The following is a 13,745-nucleotide window of genomic DNA, read 5'->3' on the forward strand; positions in this document are numbered from 1 at the left end:
GTTTTTCAAGTGTGTGCCATACTTAATTGCTATGGGCACAGATCCAGAGCCCTCTATGCGAAACAAAGCCGACCAGCAGTTGGTGGAAATAGACAAAAAATATGCCGGGTTCATTCACGTAAGTTATTCTAATTTAAAATTCTACAGAATTTAAAATTCTACAGAATACAGTTTGTTGATGGTTTAATGCTTGAATATGCCTCAGGTGCAGAAAAAGAATATAATGTAACAAATAAGCAATAGTGATAAGCAGTTGTAAAGAAGATCCTGACTCTTTCCCCTACTCACAGATTTCTCTTATTAGAAACATAAAGGATGTAATAGGATATAATCATTTGAAGCATCTCTTCCAGTCTAAGATTTTCCTTCATTTATAATTCACAATGTTTTCCACACTGAGTAGTATATACGAGTATTTATTTGATAAAAGATAAGGACAGCTGTTTCATGTTCAGCAGCTGCTTACCTATATCAGCAGATTAAGGAAGAGAACTCCTTGTTCACAGTAGAGATCCTTAGTGTATATGCAATAAAATTTTAGGATATTGAGGCTTTATGAATTGTAATCTGAACAGAAGGAGCATAGGAAGGTGTTTAGAACTGGGGGATCTTGCTAAAGGAAAATATGAGGGTTAAGTGAGGACTTGGGGAGTTATGGCCTAGTGCCATTAGTTCTGCTTAAGATGTGAAACTGAGCTGCGGAATGCTTACCTTCCTTCAGAAGATCCCATTCTTGGTTCAGTGTATGTACTAATTACGGGAGTTCCCAAACCTGGTTGTATTCCACTGAGATTGGGACATTGTACTGTTCATGGTATACAAACACATACCTAATTCAGTAGGTGAAGACTAGCAGATGAGATGTGTTCTGCAGGCAGCTCAGAATTAAGACAATGTATACATGAGGAGGTAACTATGCTGAAAAGAAGCAGAGATGTTATGTGGGGAGTTGGATATGCAGTCTACCTAAAAACTCGGTCTGTTCTGAAACTAGAACAGCAGCCTTGAAGCAAGTAGAATCAGCTGAAAATTCTATCATATATACAAAAAAACACCTTATTTTCTTTCAGTTTATTTGCACTAATATGAACTCAGTATTGGTTTCACTATAGCTGATACAAGCATATGTAGTTGGTAAAATATTCTGTTCATGTATGAACATTTCAGTATTTTTGAAACTAGTTTAAATTGGAATAACTGGCTGCAGTTGATGAACAGACTAGCGGTATGGTTCTGACATAGAATGAATGGTGAAAGATTGCAAGACATTTTGATCTCTGCTACAAATACTGTTTTAATGTTTGCCAGCTCAAGAGGGAGTACCGTTGTAGTGCATGTTGGAATGTTAAACTTCAGATGAGCACCACTTACAAGGAAATAAGCTAGGAGATCTGTTAGTGGTTTCTGTTAACAGGCATCTGTTTAATTTCCCACTGCAAAAAAAATTGTTTGCTCATTTCAGTTTTACTGCTTGAAAGCAATTGTTAAAATAAAATAAATACTTTTCCATTTCAGATGAAAGCAGTGGCTGGTATGAAGATGTCTTACCAGGTACAACAGGCAATCAATACCTGTCCAAAGGATCCTGTAAGAGGTTTTAGACATGATGAATCATCCAGTGCATTGTGTTCACACCTCTACTCAATGATTCGGGGGAACCGTCAACACAGACGAGCATTTCTAATTTCTTTACTCAACCTCTTTGATGATACTGCAGTAAGCATCAATTTTCCTTCACCTAAAAAAAAAAATAATCAAATACAGCATTACAAGCCTTAATTCTCCTTTCACAGTGTATTTTTATTCTATAATTTTTGATAACAGTATTTCCCTACTGTGTTTTGTTTTGCTTTGTAATATGTGCTATTTACCTATATAGTAGAATTCCTTTGTTACTGTTGCATCATTCTATATCTTTCTATACCAAGTTTGGATTGATCAGAAATTATGTATCTTCAGGTATGGCTAAATATTGCAAGTGGTCTTTAGAGTGCTGTGGGGTATATCTAGAATAAAATCGGTGATCACATTTTTTGCTCTAGACTGTTAAGAACACAGGACAAGTGTATAAATCTAATGTATTTATATTTATAATCTAATGTATGTATATTTATATGTACACTTACATAATTTTTTCTTAAATTCCAGAAAACAGAGGTGAATATGCTCTTGTACATAGCAGACAATCTAGCCTGTTTTCCTTATCAAACACAAGAAGAGCCACTGTTTATAATGCATCATATAGATATTACACTATCAGTTTCTGGTAGCAACCTACTACAGTCATTTAAAGAGGTATGTGCCTTTACATTTTAATATATTTGTTGCAGTGGCAACATAAGCTTTTCTAAGCTCTGGTCAATTTTTCAAGACAGCAGTACCATTATTATGATACGGACAAGCAGCATTACTTTGTAACTAGTAGTTAAAAAACAAACAATCCTTTTCTGTTCTGGCCTGGACCTGGAAGATGCCAATTAAAAACTTTCCTTACATTGCTGCTTATATTATTAAGAATGCAGAATTTTAAGATACTAACACTAAAAACCTAAAATTCCCTAGTATTTCTGAATAATAAAAAAAAATTTATGAACCTTGAAATACATGAACCTGGAACATAAATATTGATTTACTGTGGTTGTTTTAATAATAATCCAGTTTGCTGTTTAACTTCTTTTGTTGTCAAGTAGCTGCTGGCATTTTCATGTGTGTCACCTTTACATTGTTTACTTCAAGACAAGTGTATATATTTAATTTCATAAGGTGGCATATAAGAACCCCAGTCATCCTATAGTATCTGTTGTTACGGCAATACACAACCCTGTAAGAAGAAGGCCTCTGTTTCTCAGAGACTTCAGCATCTCTACTTCCTGGACAACTTTTACTGTTAAAAGTTTAAAGCTGTTAGGAAGCAAATCCATTTAAAGAATTTCCAGTCTGATTACTAAGTACAAGTTGGTGTTGATGCCTGCAAAGTACGCTGCTTTGAGTTCTCATCCCCACCAAAGCTGATTTTTAATCTGCTAGAAAAGGACAGTACATTCTTCAGATTGGACACCAGTGTGTAGCACCCTACACAGTGAGGATGATTTCCTGACTGGGACATCTTAAAGTTCTGTGTTATGGAAGATCGTAGTAGGTGCAGTGATAATACAAGTGTGAAATTCTGTAGCTCTCTAAGTAGTGGAACTGATTATTAGTAACTCTGTGTATTTGTTTGGGGTTTCCCTGGTCAGCAGTAATTAATATAACAGAATTTTAACAGAGGCAAGCATTGAAACCATCTTGGACTAGTCTGTACCAAAATACATATGTAATGCACACAAATGATATCCAGGTGACAGAAAATGGAATTTTCTTATCAATTTATTGTAATGGCAAAGTAGGGAGCCTTCTAAGGCCTTTTTCTGACACTGCTAACAAACTTGAGTAGTCTTTTAAGACTGCTGTGGAGTACTTGTTGCTTCACTTACTTCTGTTTTACCCACTTTGCAAAAAATGTGTTCTTTGGATGAGCTTTTTTGTGGAGGAGGTCAGGGGGGAATTGAGCATCTTTTTGCCATAAATAATTCCAATCTTAGAATATTTAGTTATGAATTAATAATATTGCTCAGGGAATTCTTGCTGATTTCAGCCAATGATGATTTTGGAAAGATGTTCTAGAAATATGCATGATGCTATTTTACTCTAATTTTGGAATGTGTGTTAATTTCTCTCTCTCGCAGTCTATGGTGAAAGACAAAAAAAAGGAAAGAAAGCCTTCATCGGATGAGGAGACTGAGAGTGACAGTAACAGTGGTAGCGAGAGTGAAAGTGAAGAGGAAGCTTCTAAGCCTCGGAGGTTACGGAAACGAGTAGACTCTGATTCAGATTCTGATGAAGAAAATGATATAAATGCTGTGATGAAATGTTTACCAGAAAATTCAGCTCCTTTAATTGAATTTGCAAATGTCTCCCAAGGCATATTACTACTTTTGATGCTGAAACAGCATTTAAAGAACCTCTGTGGATTCTCTGACAGGTAAAGATACTTATAGTCTGATCTTGTCATCTCGTGAGTTCTTTGTAAGGATTAAGTTTGGACTTTTTTTTTTTAATGATTGTAACTAGTTGTTTTAAACCATAGATTTGTATAAGAGAAAAAACATAACTGTAACAAGTTAAATGCAATGAAACAAACTTTGAGTTAGAAAAAGCAGTGATTTCATTTCTTATCAGGATGTCTATTGTATATGAAATGATGAAAATATGACTGCTTGTATTGAAGATTTTAAAAGCTTTTCCTTGAAATTGTGATTATTTCCATGAAATCCTTGAACAAGCTCTTCTCTCTTGTTTTGTTTAAACAGTAAAATTCAGAAATATTCTCCATCTGAATCTGCAAAAGTTTATGATAAAACTATAAACAGGAAGACAGGAGTGCACTTCCATCCAAAACAAACTCTGGATTTTCTGCGGAGCGATATGGCTAATTCCAAGATCACTGAAGAAGTGAAGAGGAGTATAGTAAAACAGTACTTAGATGTAAGTAAAATTGCTCTGCAGAATATCTAAAACTCTTCTAAAAGCTAACTAACACAAGACAAACTTGAAAGCAGATGCTCAACAAATCGAATGAGGATTTCAAAATGCTGTGTTCCTGGTAATCAATATTTTGATAACTCACAACTTCCTTTTGGGATATCTAGCAGCATCATCTTTCAAAGTCTTGTAATAAATGTAAACACAACAAAAATAATTTCAACTAAAGGATATTCATCTTTACAAAATATTTTCTAATTTTTGGCATCCATTCTGTATACCTTTCCTTTGTAATTTGTTCCCTTTAATCCTGCCTGCTTCCATCAGAGGGCCATAGATTAGATCTACTGGATTTAGTTTTTCTTTTTCTTTTTTTTTTTGGCAATTCTTTAAAACATTAACTGGAGAAAACTTTCAAACTATGGAATAGAGGAAGCTTTAGAAATATAGTAGAAAATGAGAGGAAAGTGTAGAACAAGATATGTGAATTGTTCAAGTTGTCTGCCATTCATTTTACTGTGTTTATCTTTCCTTTTTTAATATTGTAGTGTCGTATAAATATTTATTTTGAAAGTTACAATATGGACTGATCTGGTTTGTGATTTGTTCTTGTTTTATTTTATTTTATTTTGGTTTGGTTTGGTTTGTTTTTTTAGTTCAAGCTCCTTATGGAACATTTGGATCCTGATGAAGAAGAAGAAGATGGAGAGGTGTCAGCTAGCACAAATGCTCGGAACAAAGCAATTACCTCGCTGCTTGGAGGAGGCAGCCCTAAAAACAATGCAGCTGAGACAGAGGACGATGAAAGTGATGGGGAGGATAGAGGAGGAGGCACTTCAGGGGTGAGGCGGAGGAGGAGTCAACGTATTTCGCAGCGTATTACGTAAAATGATTTTTATGTGCTTATAAATGTCAGTCTATTATATTAAATGTACACCAAGTAATGTAATCCACATGAAAGAAAGCATTTTGTAGATAGAGATTCTCTACTTAACCGTTTATACAACTTTTGTAGAAAGTTTAACAGAAAAGACAATAAAAAAAAAAACAAACTAGAAAATGAGATTTATCCAGTATAAAAAGTTATTAATTTTCCTTTGGAATGTACTGTGTGTTATCCTTTTTATTGTTGCCAAGTTTTTATGTAGCTTTATGATTCATGTGTATATATAATTTTATATATCAATAAGAGATAAAGACACGGGTACAAATTAAGAGTATGTGGTTTTACAAGGATATGTTAACCCCTTGGCGCTGGCGGTCGCGGTGCGTCTCATTGCCGGCAATGGAATGTGTGCCGGGAAATCCCAACTCCCGGCGTCAAGGGATTAAAAGCAATAAAAGCAATAATTTCACTAAAGTTCTTTTGTGTAACACTTGGTCTTTTTTCCCCCCAATGTTTTAGTCATTGAGAAGGTCAAAACGAAATTCAGACTCTACGGAGTTGGCTTCACAGATGAATGAAAGTGTTGATGTCATGGATGTCATCGCTATTTGCTGTCCAAAGTACAAAGACCGACCACAAATTGCAAGAGTAGTACAGAAAACCAGCAATGGCTTCAGTGTTCAGTGGATGGCAGGCTCCTACAGTGGCTCCTGGACTGAGGCTAAGCGCCGTGATGGCCGCAAACTGGTGCCTTGGGTAGACACTATTAAAGAGTCAGACATTATTTACAAAAAAATTGCTCTAACGAGTGCTAATAAGCTGACTAATAAAGTTGTTCAGACTTTACGATCGCTGTATGCCGCCAAGGATGGAACTTCCAGCTAATGAATTTGTACATGCAGCCAAATTTACAGGAATTGAAATAACAGAAAAACTTGAAATATCAACTTTCTGGCAAAAAAAAAAAAAAAATCAGTTAAATGAAGAGTAAGAATGGAACCTGGGACGCAGGAAAAAAAGAAGGAAATGTTTGGTAAACATTTTTGTGGGAGCTTCCTTCGCTGTTGTGCAGCAGAAACTTCTCAGTTCATTTTTACTCCCACTGTATTATAGTTTAACAAAAAATTGTTTATATCTTGAAAAAAAACTTTCTGTTTAAAAAAAATAAACAAGTGAATGTTGGAAATTAGTCTGTTAATGTTCTTAATAAAGTGTTCTTGGAGTTTAACCTAGCAGCGGATGGCTTTCTTTAGCTTAGCCCAGTTTCCAGGGAAGCATTGTTTTTCCAGGCTGTAAAATGGCAGAACCTCCTGGATATATAATTTATTCTGTTGAAGAAAAAAGAGGAAAAAAAAAAAAAAAAGCATGCAGTATCTATGACCTATCTGCAGGAGGAGTTTTTGTAAATGTAGATTTTGATGTATTAGGTCACCCTGAAATAATACAAGAAAAGGGATCCCCAGCAAATCTGGTGGAACAAATACTGCAATAAATTTTTTTACTTCTCTTTGTTACTTGTCTGTTTCCATTTGAATTTATTATTGTAAAGATCTGTTTAAATCCATTTATATTATTTTGCAGTCTTTTATGTAAAATTTACTATATCAGTGGTTTTCAAAACAAGACATAAGATATTGTTTATACAATTTGTATAGGCTGACTTCTGAATAATTGGTATCTTTTTATTTTTATCCCTTAAAGGGTGTAAACACAAGTTAACTCCAGGGTTTTATTGTATCCTGCAATATTTAGTATTAACTATATGATTTAGCACTGTGCCAAACACATTTTCAAGAGTACATTTTGATATAAAAAGAAACTATAGTTTATTCCTTGTATGCTTCAATTTCTTTCTAATGCTGTCCAAATGGTAATTCATGATAGTTTAAATTTTGGGAAAGCTGAATGACTATTCTGCTTGGGCTAACTGGCCATGTATGCATTTCTCTGGGTTAATATGTAGAGGTTCGTGTCAAAAGGAGATAGCTACCAGTATCTGAGGAGTGAATGGGTATGAATCTGAGTCATTATGCTACATTCCTTCACAAATGATTTTTTTTAAAAAAAGTTTGTATATTAGATTATTTTTTTTACTAATTGAAAGATGTTTTCACATTTTATAAATTGAAAAAATGCTATTGAAAGCTTTCAGAAGCATTTGCTTCGATTGTATTGCCACAAGCCTTTCATAAGCAGTTTGACTTTCTAGATAGCAACAAAAGCAGCAGATTTGCAAACAAAAAATCTAAAACAGCTAACTTTCTAAGGGAGTATTAAGCCCTGCTCTGTTTTCAAATGTATTTATCTAAAACAGATGTTCCTCAATAAGTAAATCTTTCTTTATGTTTATTTTCTATTACAAACTTAATTTATGGTAGGACATTGCTTTTAAGAAACTGGCATGCAGAACTCTAATACGTTATTCAATTTGTGAGGAATAGTAACAGTATCCCAAAATACTCTTTTGTACAGAAGTAACATTAAACTGAAATGATTAATAACTCCTCAGAATCTAGATAGTAATTGTTCCTATGGGAAATGCCTTTTTGCTGTTTCACCACTGGAATTTTTCTGAACAGAAATACTTTACCACCTTTTTGTCTTCACTGTTGATGTTGTTTTCTTCACTGTACAAAAGCCACATCTCAGGCTAAGATAGGAATTGATACAATAGGGAGAAGTAGAAAAAGTAGAAATCACCCCTGCAGCTCTGGGTGTAGAACATTTTTGTAGCAAATAATGAAATACTGTATTTCTCAGGACCAGGAGCAGCTTTTATAGTGGGAATTTCATATATTCACTTTGAAAATAGTGGGGTTGTATGACTTGTCACAAGTTATTAGTAGAAAGGTGAAAATACTTTGCAAGGGAAAACTCCCAAATTAAAAAAACAAGAATTTCACATAGAGATGCAGTCTCAAATGAAGCTATATTGCTAGCCTGTTAGACATTTCTGATGCTATTTGTGTTAAAGCATCATATTTTTAATAGGTATCACAAACATTTCTGTGTTCATAAACCATTTTTTCCTAGTAATGTTGTTTTCCCAATAGCAAAGAGTTGTGTGTGCGTGTTTTTTTATTATTTTTATCACTTTGGTATTTATTAGACTAAAATTATGAGAAAAATTATAATTAATTGTCTAAAATTGTCTTAGTTGAGAGGATTTGGACTATTACGATATTGTGTGCTATGCCAAAGGGCATATATGCTCCTTGATGGGATCTGTTGACTATAATATAATACAGACTTATAAAACTAATTATAGATAATTAAATAAATAAGATTCTCACTAGTTAAGAGTTGAATTTTCCCCTTCTGTACTATCCATAATAAGACTTAGTGTTGCTTTGCCTATCACAAACATTCAGATTTCTTGCCATGAAAGAAAAAGGCAGCAGGGTTAGTTTTGGGGAAGCAAATCGCAGTGTGTAATGCGGACTGATGATTTTCAGCAACACAGAACAGCCCCAGGCTGCAGCTGAAATCAGTGCCGTGCTCAGCCTCTGAGCTGCAGCCATGGGCTTACCAACACGAACTATGTTACTGGCAAAATCATGTAAGGGTTTTTTACTTTAATTTTTAAACAACAACAAAAAAAAGGTGGGGGGAGGAAAGTGCTGCAGTGCAGTAGTTGATACAATAACAGGATTTTACTCCTTTGTTTTAACATAGCTTTGTAGTATTTTTTCACTGTATGGCTATAGATATTTACATACATAACTATAACAATTACTGAATTTTTTATTCTTCCCGATTTCTCCCTTTGCATACAAATTCTGTACAAGGAACCTTGTTGTGGTAGCTTGCATAACAAAGGGATATTTTCAAGCTTTTAGAATTAACACTAGCCATATTGTACTTTTTAAGAAAGCATGGATACTTCCACAATCTAAATAAGAATGAGATGGTTATTTTTAATCTTCCACCTCAGTACTGTAAAATTCCAGAAAAATTCTTGAGTATTTTCATTATCTGCAGCTATAAAAGATCACAATAGTTTTTGACAAAACTTTAATTACAGATAAGTATTTTTTTAAATGATTCGGTAATGCCCTTTTGTATTTTTTTGAGGTTGCTTCTATCAACGACTGATGTATAAAGGGCAGTACTCAGCATAAGTATTGTAGTGAGGTGTGGCCATTAAAAAGTTATTTACAATTTCAAAATCTGAGTCAAACCTTAGCATTTGTCTTGCCGTTGTGATGTCGCTAGTGAGAACATTGTTAATGTAGAATAATTTGGTTGTGCTGAACATCAGTTATAACCTTAAATACCTTGTAGCACTGCAATAGTTCCTAAATGTATTTGTGGCTCATGACAAAAAGTCTGTAATCAAGTCTGACTTGTCTGGTGCTAGTTAAACAGCAGGTTAATCAGCAGGCGTTAACGTTCAGGTTAATTAATGGATCAGTCCCATTGATCCTTGCTGTAACGCTAATAGATTTTTAACTCCAAGCCCCACACAGGTATCGAGGGAGTTGGCTGAACGCTCCTGAGTCTCGTGCGCTAGAAATAGGGCTCCAGGCACAAGTCCTGTAGCTTAGCTGGCTCCTGCTCACCAAGGAGCTGCGCCATAACCGTGCAAGCATCTCCAAATCCCTTGAGAATTTGTCATTAAAGTACCGTGTTGTAATGGGTAAGTGAGTTCCTAATGTAAGTGGTGAGTTTTTAGATTTCATGGTTCCTTGGCTTAATATTAAAGTGTTACTGTTAAATTCAAATAAATTCATAGTATTTTCATATTTCATTTATTCAAAATAAATGTTTTTAAAGTTCAGTTTGGACCCTTGCACGATGACATTTGCAAGTCTTTATCATAAAATGCACATACACTTCATTGATCCCTTTCTCACTGTGCTCATAATGCTCAAATTATGCCTAGGGCACATCAGGAATCTATTTTTGTATTCTGAGAGAATTCTTGCCGTTCTTTTTTCAGTCCATCAGACACATCTACATCTTTTCTAATTCCTACATGATTCAGACGTGCTCTTTCCCACTTGGTTTTGGAGTTGTATTAGGAAGGGATAGTTATCATTGGCATTCAAGTAATTACATACCGAGTTGTAAAATGTTTCTCTCAAACATCCACAAAAACCCTTAGCCTGTGGGTTAGTTCTGGGGGCATTAAAGGGGGCAACTGGATCCTGTGGGGAACAGCATGAGCTCGGGCAAACACACACTGGCTTAGTGGGTGTACAAGTCAGCAGCATCCATTTTAGCAATCATCTCTCCAGGCCAGGGAACCTACAACGCCAGAGTTGCCCCAGTTACTCTCTGTGACACAGAGGGGCAAGTATTTCTCAGTACTTCAGTGACTATTTAGAGACTTTTTGTTTTCACTTGAGCTTTTCTGCATAACCATACTTAGCAAAGCTGTGTTGAAAGGCTCATTTTTGTTGTTGTTTTGAAAACAAAGATCCTGGCTCCTACATGTACATGTTCTGATGGTGACGCAGCCGATCTCCACCCACCACCCCGCCAGCAAACTGACTACTGAAGAGGATAACACCTCTGCTTTTGCAGTGTAACGTCTTTTGGAAATAGTACTTCTGAGCACTAAACCACATCAAATGGGGCAATTCTTCAGCTGCCGTTTCTGGATATAAACTTTGTCCCCCCTTCCTCCAATCATCCTTTCATTATTATTATTATTTAATGTGAATCAGCTCATTTGCAATGCACTTCCTCTCATTTCCCTTCACCCAAAACAGCTTCTGAATTTGTTTTATCTACTCCTTTCTGGCAATGCTCTGTCCAACGTAGAAAGCTACAGAATTCATTGGAAACAACCCAAGTGTCACTGCAGTTGATTTAGTTTTGAGAGACCGTACAGGGGATCATCTGTTTCTTTCTCATTTTTTTTCTCTACCACAGCCTGAAGACCTCACTTCTTTTGGACTGCAGCCTTCTTTCTACAGAAGGAAATGTTTATTTTCTACAGAAAGGAACGTTTTAGTTGTTTAGTTCTCTTGCTACAGTTTATGCTTATACAGAGTAATACAGAACCTGAATTGCACTTAAATCCTTGCAAGCCAGCAGTACATGCATGGATGAGAAATTCAATGGATTTGTGCTTCCACGTTCAACTACCTGTGCTGTGAACACAGGCAAACAATGTATAATGATTCCTTGACAAAAGCTATTTGTTTCAGATTCATGAGAAAACCTTTTTCATTCTGAATACTTCTGCGTGGAGATGGATTTTCAGGTTCAAGGTCAGCCTCGAACATAACCTGTATGATGTATCCCTGCAGTTCTGAACAGGGATGCTTCATTTCCAGATACAATTCTGCAGTTCAGATTCGTGTAATACCAAGTTCTCTGTGATTTTGATCACCCTTCATCAGTTCTCTTTAGTTGTTGCCCAAATGTGCTCGTTAGGAAAAAATGCACATTTTCTAGCAATGTAACAGCTGTTACATGTTTATTTTTTTATACAATTCTCACCAGCACAGTTTCAGGTTGTAAAACTCCGAATTTTAACCCCAAATTATTTTAGAAATTAGTTTGTCAAAATCTACATCTGTGGTGTTTTGATTAATGTTGGCGTCCATTTGTTACAGATTTCTGGAAAGCCATAAATTTATTCCTTATATAATTTATTCCTCCAGAAGGTGTGCATGCTATGTTCCTGATCCAGAAATCAACTTTCTTTTGATGGTATTGCTGTACTTGAGAGAGGATTCCTTTCCATCCCATCACACTGAATTTCATTTGAACCAACTGGGGCAGAAGCTGTCACTGAGTGTATGCAGCTTTCTTTCAGTCATCCAGACCAAATCTCACTTTGTTTCTAGATCAGCCGTGGTTCTGGCATGTAGAGTCTTCTGCGTAACCTCATTCTGTTTGGCCAGTTATGACTACTTCTGGTCGCTCCATGGGTAGTAGTCATTTTTCCTGGCTTCAATTTTAAATGATGCTAAGAAACCCACTTGAACAGGCCACTTCCTTAAATGTCATATTGAATATCTTTATGGGTGCAGATAGCTGACCATCACAAGTCATGTATTTCTTTCAAAAGGTCCTTTTCAACTCTGAGTATTTTGTGAGCCTACCTTCCTTCTATTTCTTGCGTCTCTAAGTATCAGAAAAAGAAAAACCATTCTGTGATTTTATCTTATTTGACGATATTCCAACAGAGGATCAGAGTAGTTTGCTGATGCCTTACATAAAGCTGTGCTTTATTTCAAAAGCAAGCTTCAGGTTGTATTTATTGTGTGGGTAGTGGCTATTAGTAAAGATTTGTGGGTTTTTTTTGTTTGTTTATTTATTTATTTATTTTTACAAATTGTAGGCAGATTTCATCTTCTGTACATGGTGCAGTGCCAAGTACAATTTTTTTGATTGTTTTGAAGCCCGTATAGGATCTTGCTGCACAGCTAAACACTTCCTACTCCATCTTCAGAAGGTATGAGCATGACTTCGAGGAGCAAAGAAGTATAATATCCATTTAACTTTCCTTGTATGTTCCTCATGAAAGATACCTACTTCTCTTTCTTTGCTGTGACAGTGTTTTTGGAAATAGAGCATATATGCCAGCCCTGGATATAAGATATACAAGATATAAGGCTGTCTTTTCACATAACTTGACTTCTCTTCAGTAGTCCCTCAGTTTTAGTATCCCAGCCAAAACTTTGACAAAGAGGCAGACTTCTGCAAAATAAAATATGAAGATGTATATCTAAAAACAGTCAATGACAGGTAAGTACCATTTTATTACTGACATTTAATGCGTAAGAAAGATTCCACATTAAGGACTAATGATCATTAAATTATAATTTTCTCATTTGTTTAGCTTTGTCCTTTTTCTCTTCCTATTTTAATTCTATTATATCCCTGAAGGCTTTTGGTTGGTTGTGGGTGTTGGTTTCAGTGGCCTCCCCCCTTTATTTCTCAAACTTTCCGGCTGCAACACCAAAAGAAACCAAAGACCATAACATATAAGATGTTGCATGCACAGTAATAAAGCACAATATATTGATAAAATAGTTTCAAGCAGTCATTCTTACAAAAAATCGACATTAAATTTTCTAAGCCCATTTAAATGATTTAACTCAATAAAATCATCTTATGCTTAAAGCTGTAAATCTTCCTTACCTGGGAGTCAAATGCGAATGATTCAATACTAGATCAGTAAAATACATTTAGGTTTCTTTGAGAGGAACTCAAGAAAAATGTTACTATGCTTTAGAAAAATGAAAACTGCTGTAGCTTATGTCACTTAAGCATCTCTAGAATCAACCCACTTGAACCTCAACTGTTTTTTTTATGATACTTTTCTTCCATTTCTCATTTTTCTACCAGATTCTTCTTAGTATGCAAGAAATTACAT

The 13,745-nt window shown here is 35.3% G+C and overlaps 1 protein-coding gene across 8 annotated transcripts in view; it reads left to right on the forward strand.

Annotated features, from left to right (window-relative positions):
* NIPBL (NIPBL cohesin loading factor) overlaps positions 1–8,702 on the forward strand; it is a 190,487-nt gene extending 181,785 nt beyond the window's left edge. For 7 of the 8 annotated variants that reach the window (XM_066988239.1, XM_066988238.1, XM_066988242.1 and 4 more), the window contains 7 exons: positions 11–118; positions 1,516–1,716; positions 2,149–2,295; positions 3,726–4,021; positions 4,350–4,524; positions 5,178–5,363; positions 5,927–8,702. In XM_066988239.1, coding sequence (XP_066844340.1) covers positions 11–118; positions 1,516–1,716; positions 2,149–2,295; positions 3,726–4,021; positions 4,350–4,524; positions 5,178–5,363; positions 5,927–6,292 — 1,479 coding nt within the window. In that variant the 3' untranslated portion in view covers positions 6,293–8,702. Of the gene's footprint in view, positions 1–10; positions 119–1,515; positions 1,717–2,148; positions 2,296–3,725; positions 4,022–4,349; positions 4,525–5,177; positions 5,405–5,926 lie in introns of all 8 variants that reach the window. The other variant, XM_066988240.1, reaches the window with a different exon arrangement.
* Positions 8,703–13,745: the final 5,043 nt, after the last annotated feature.

Source organism: Anser cygnoides, chromosome Z (assembly GCF_040182565.1).
Source record: "Anser cygnoides isolate HZ-2024a breed goose chromosome Z, Taihu_goose_T2T_genome, whole genome shotgun sequence".
NCBI classification, from domain to species: Eukaryota; Metazoa; Chordata; class Aves; order Anseriformes; family Anatidae; genus Anser; species Anser cygnoides.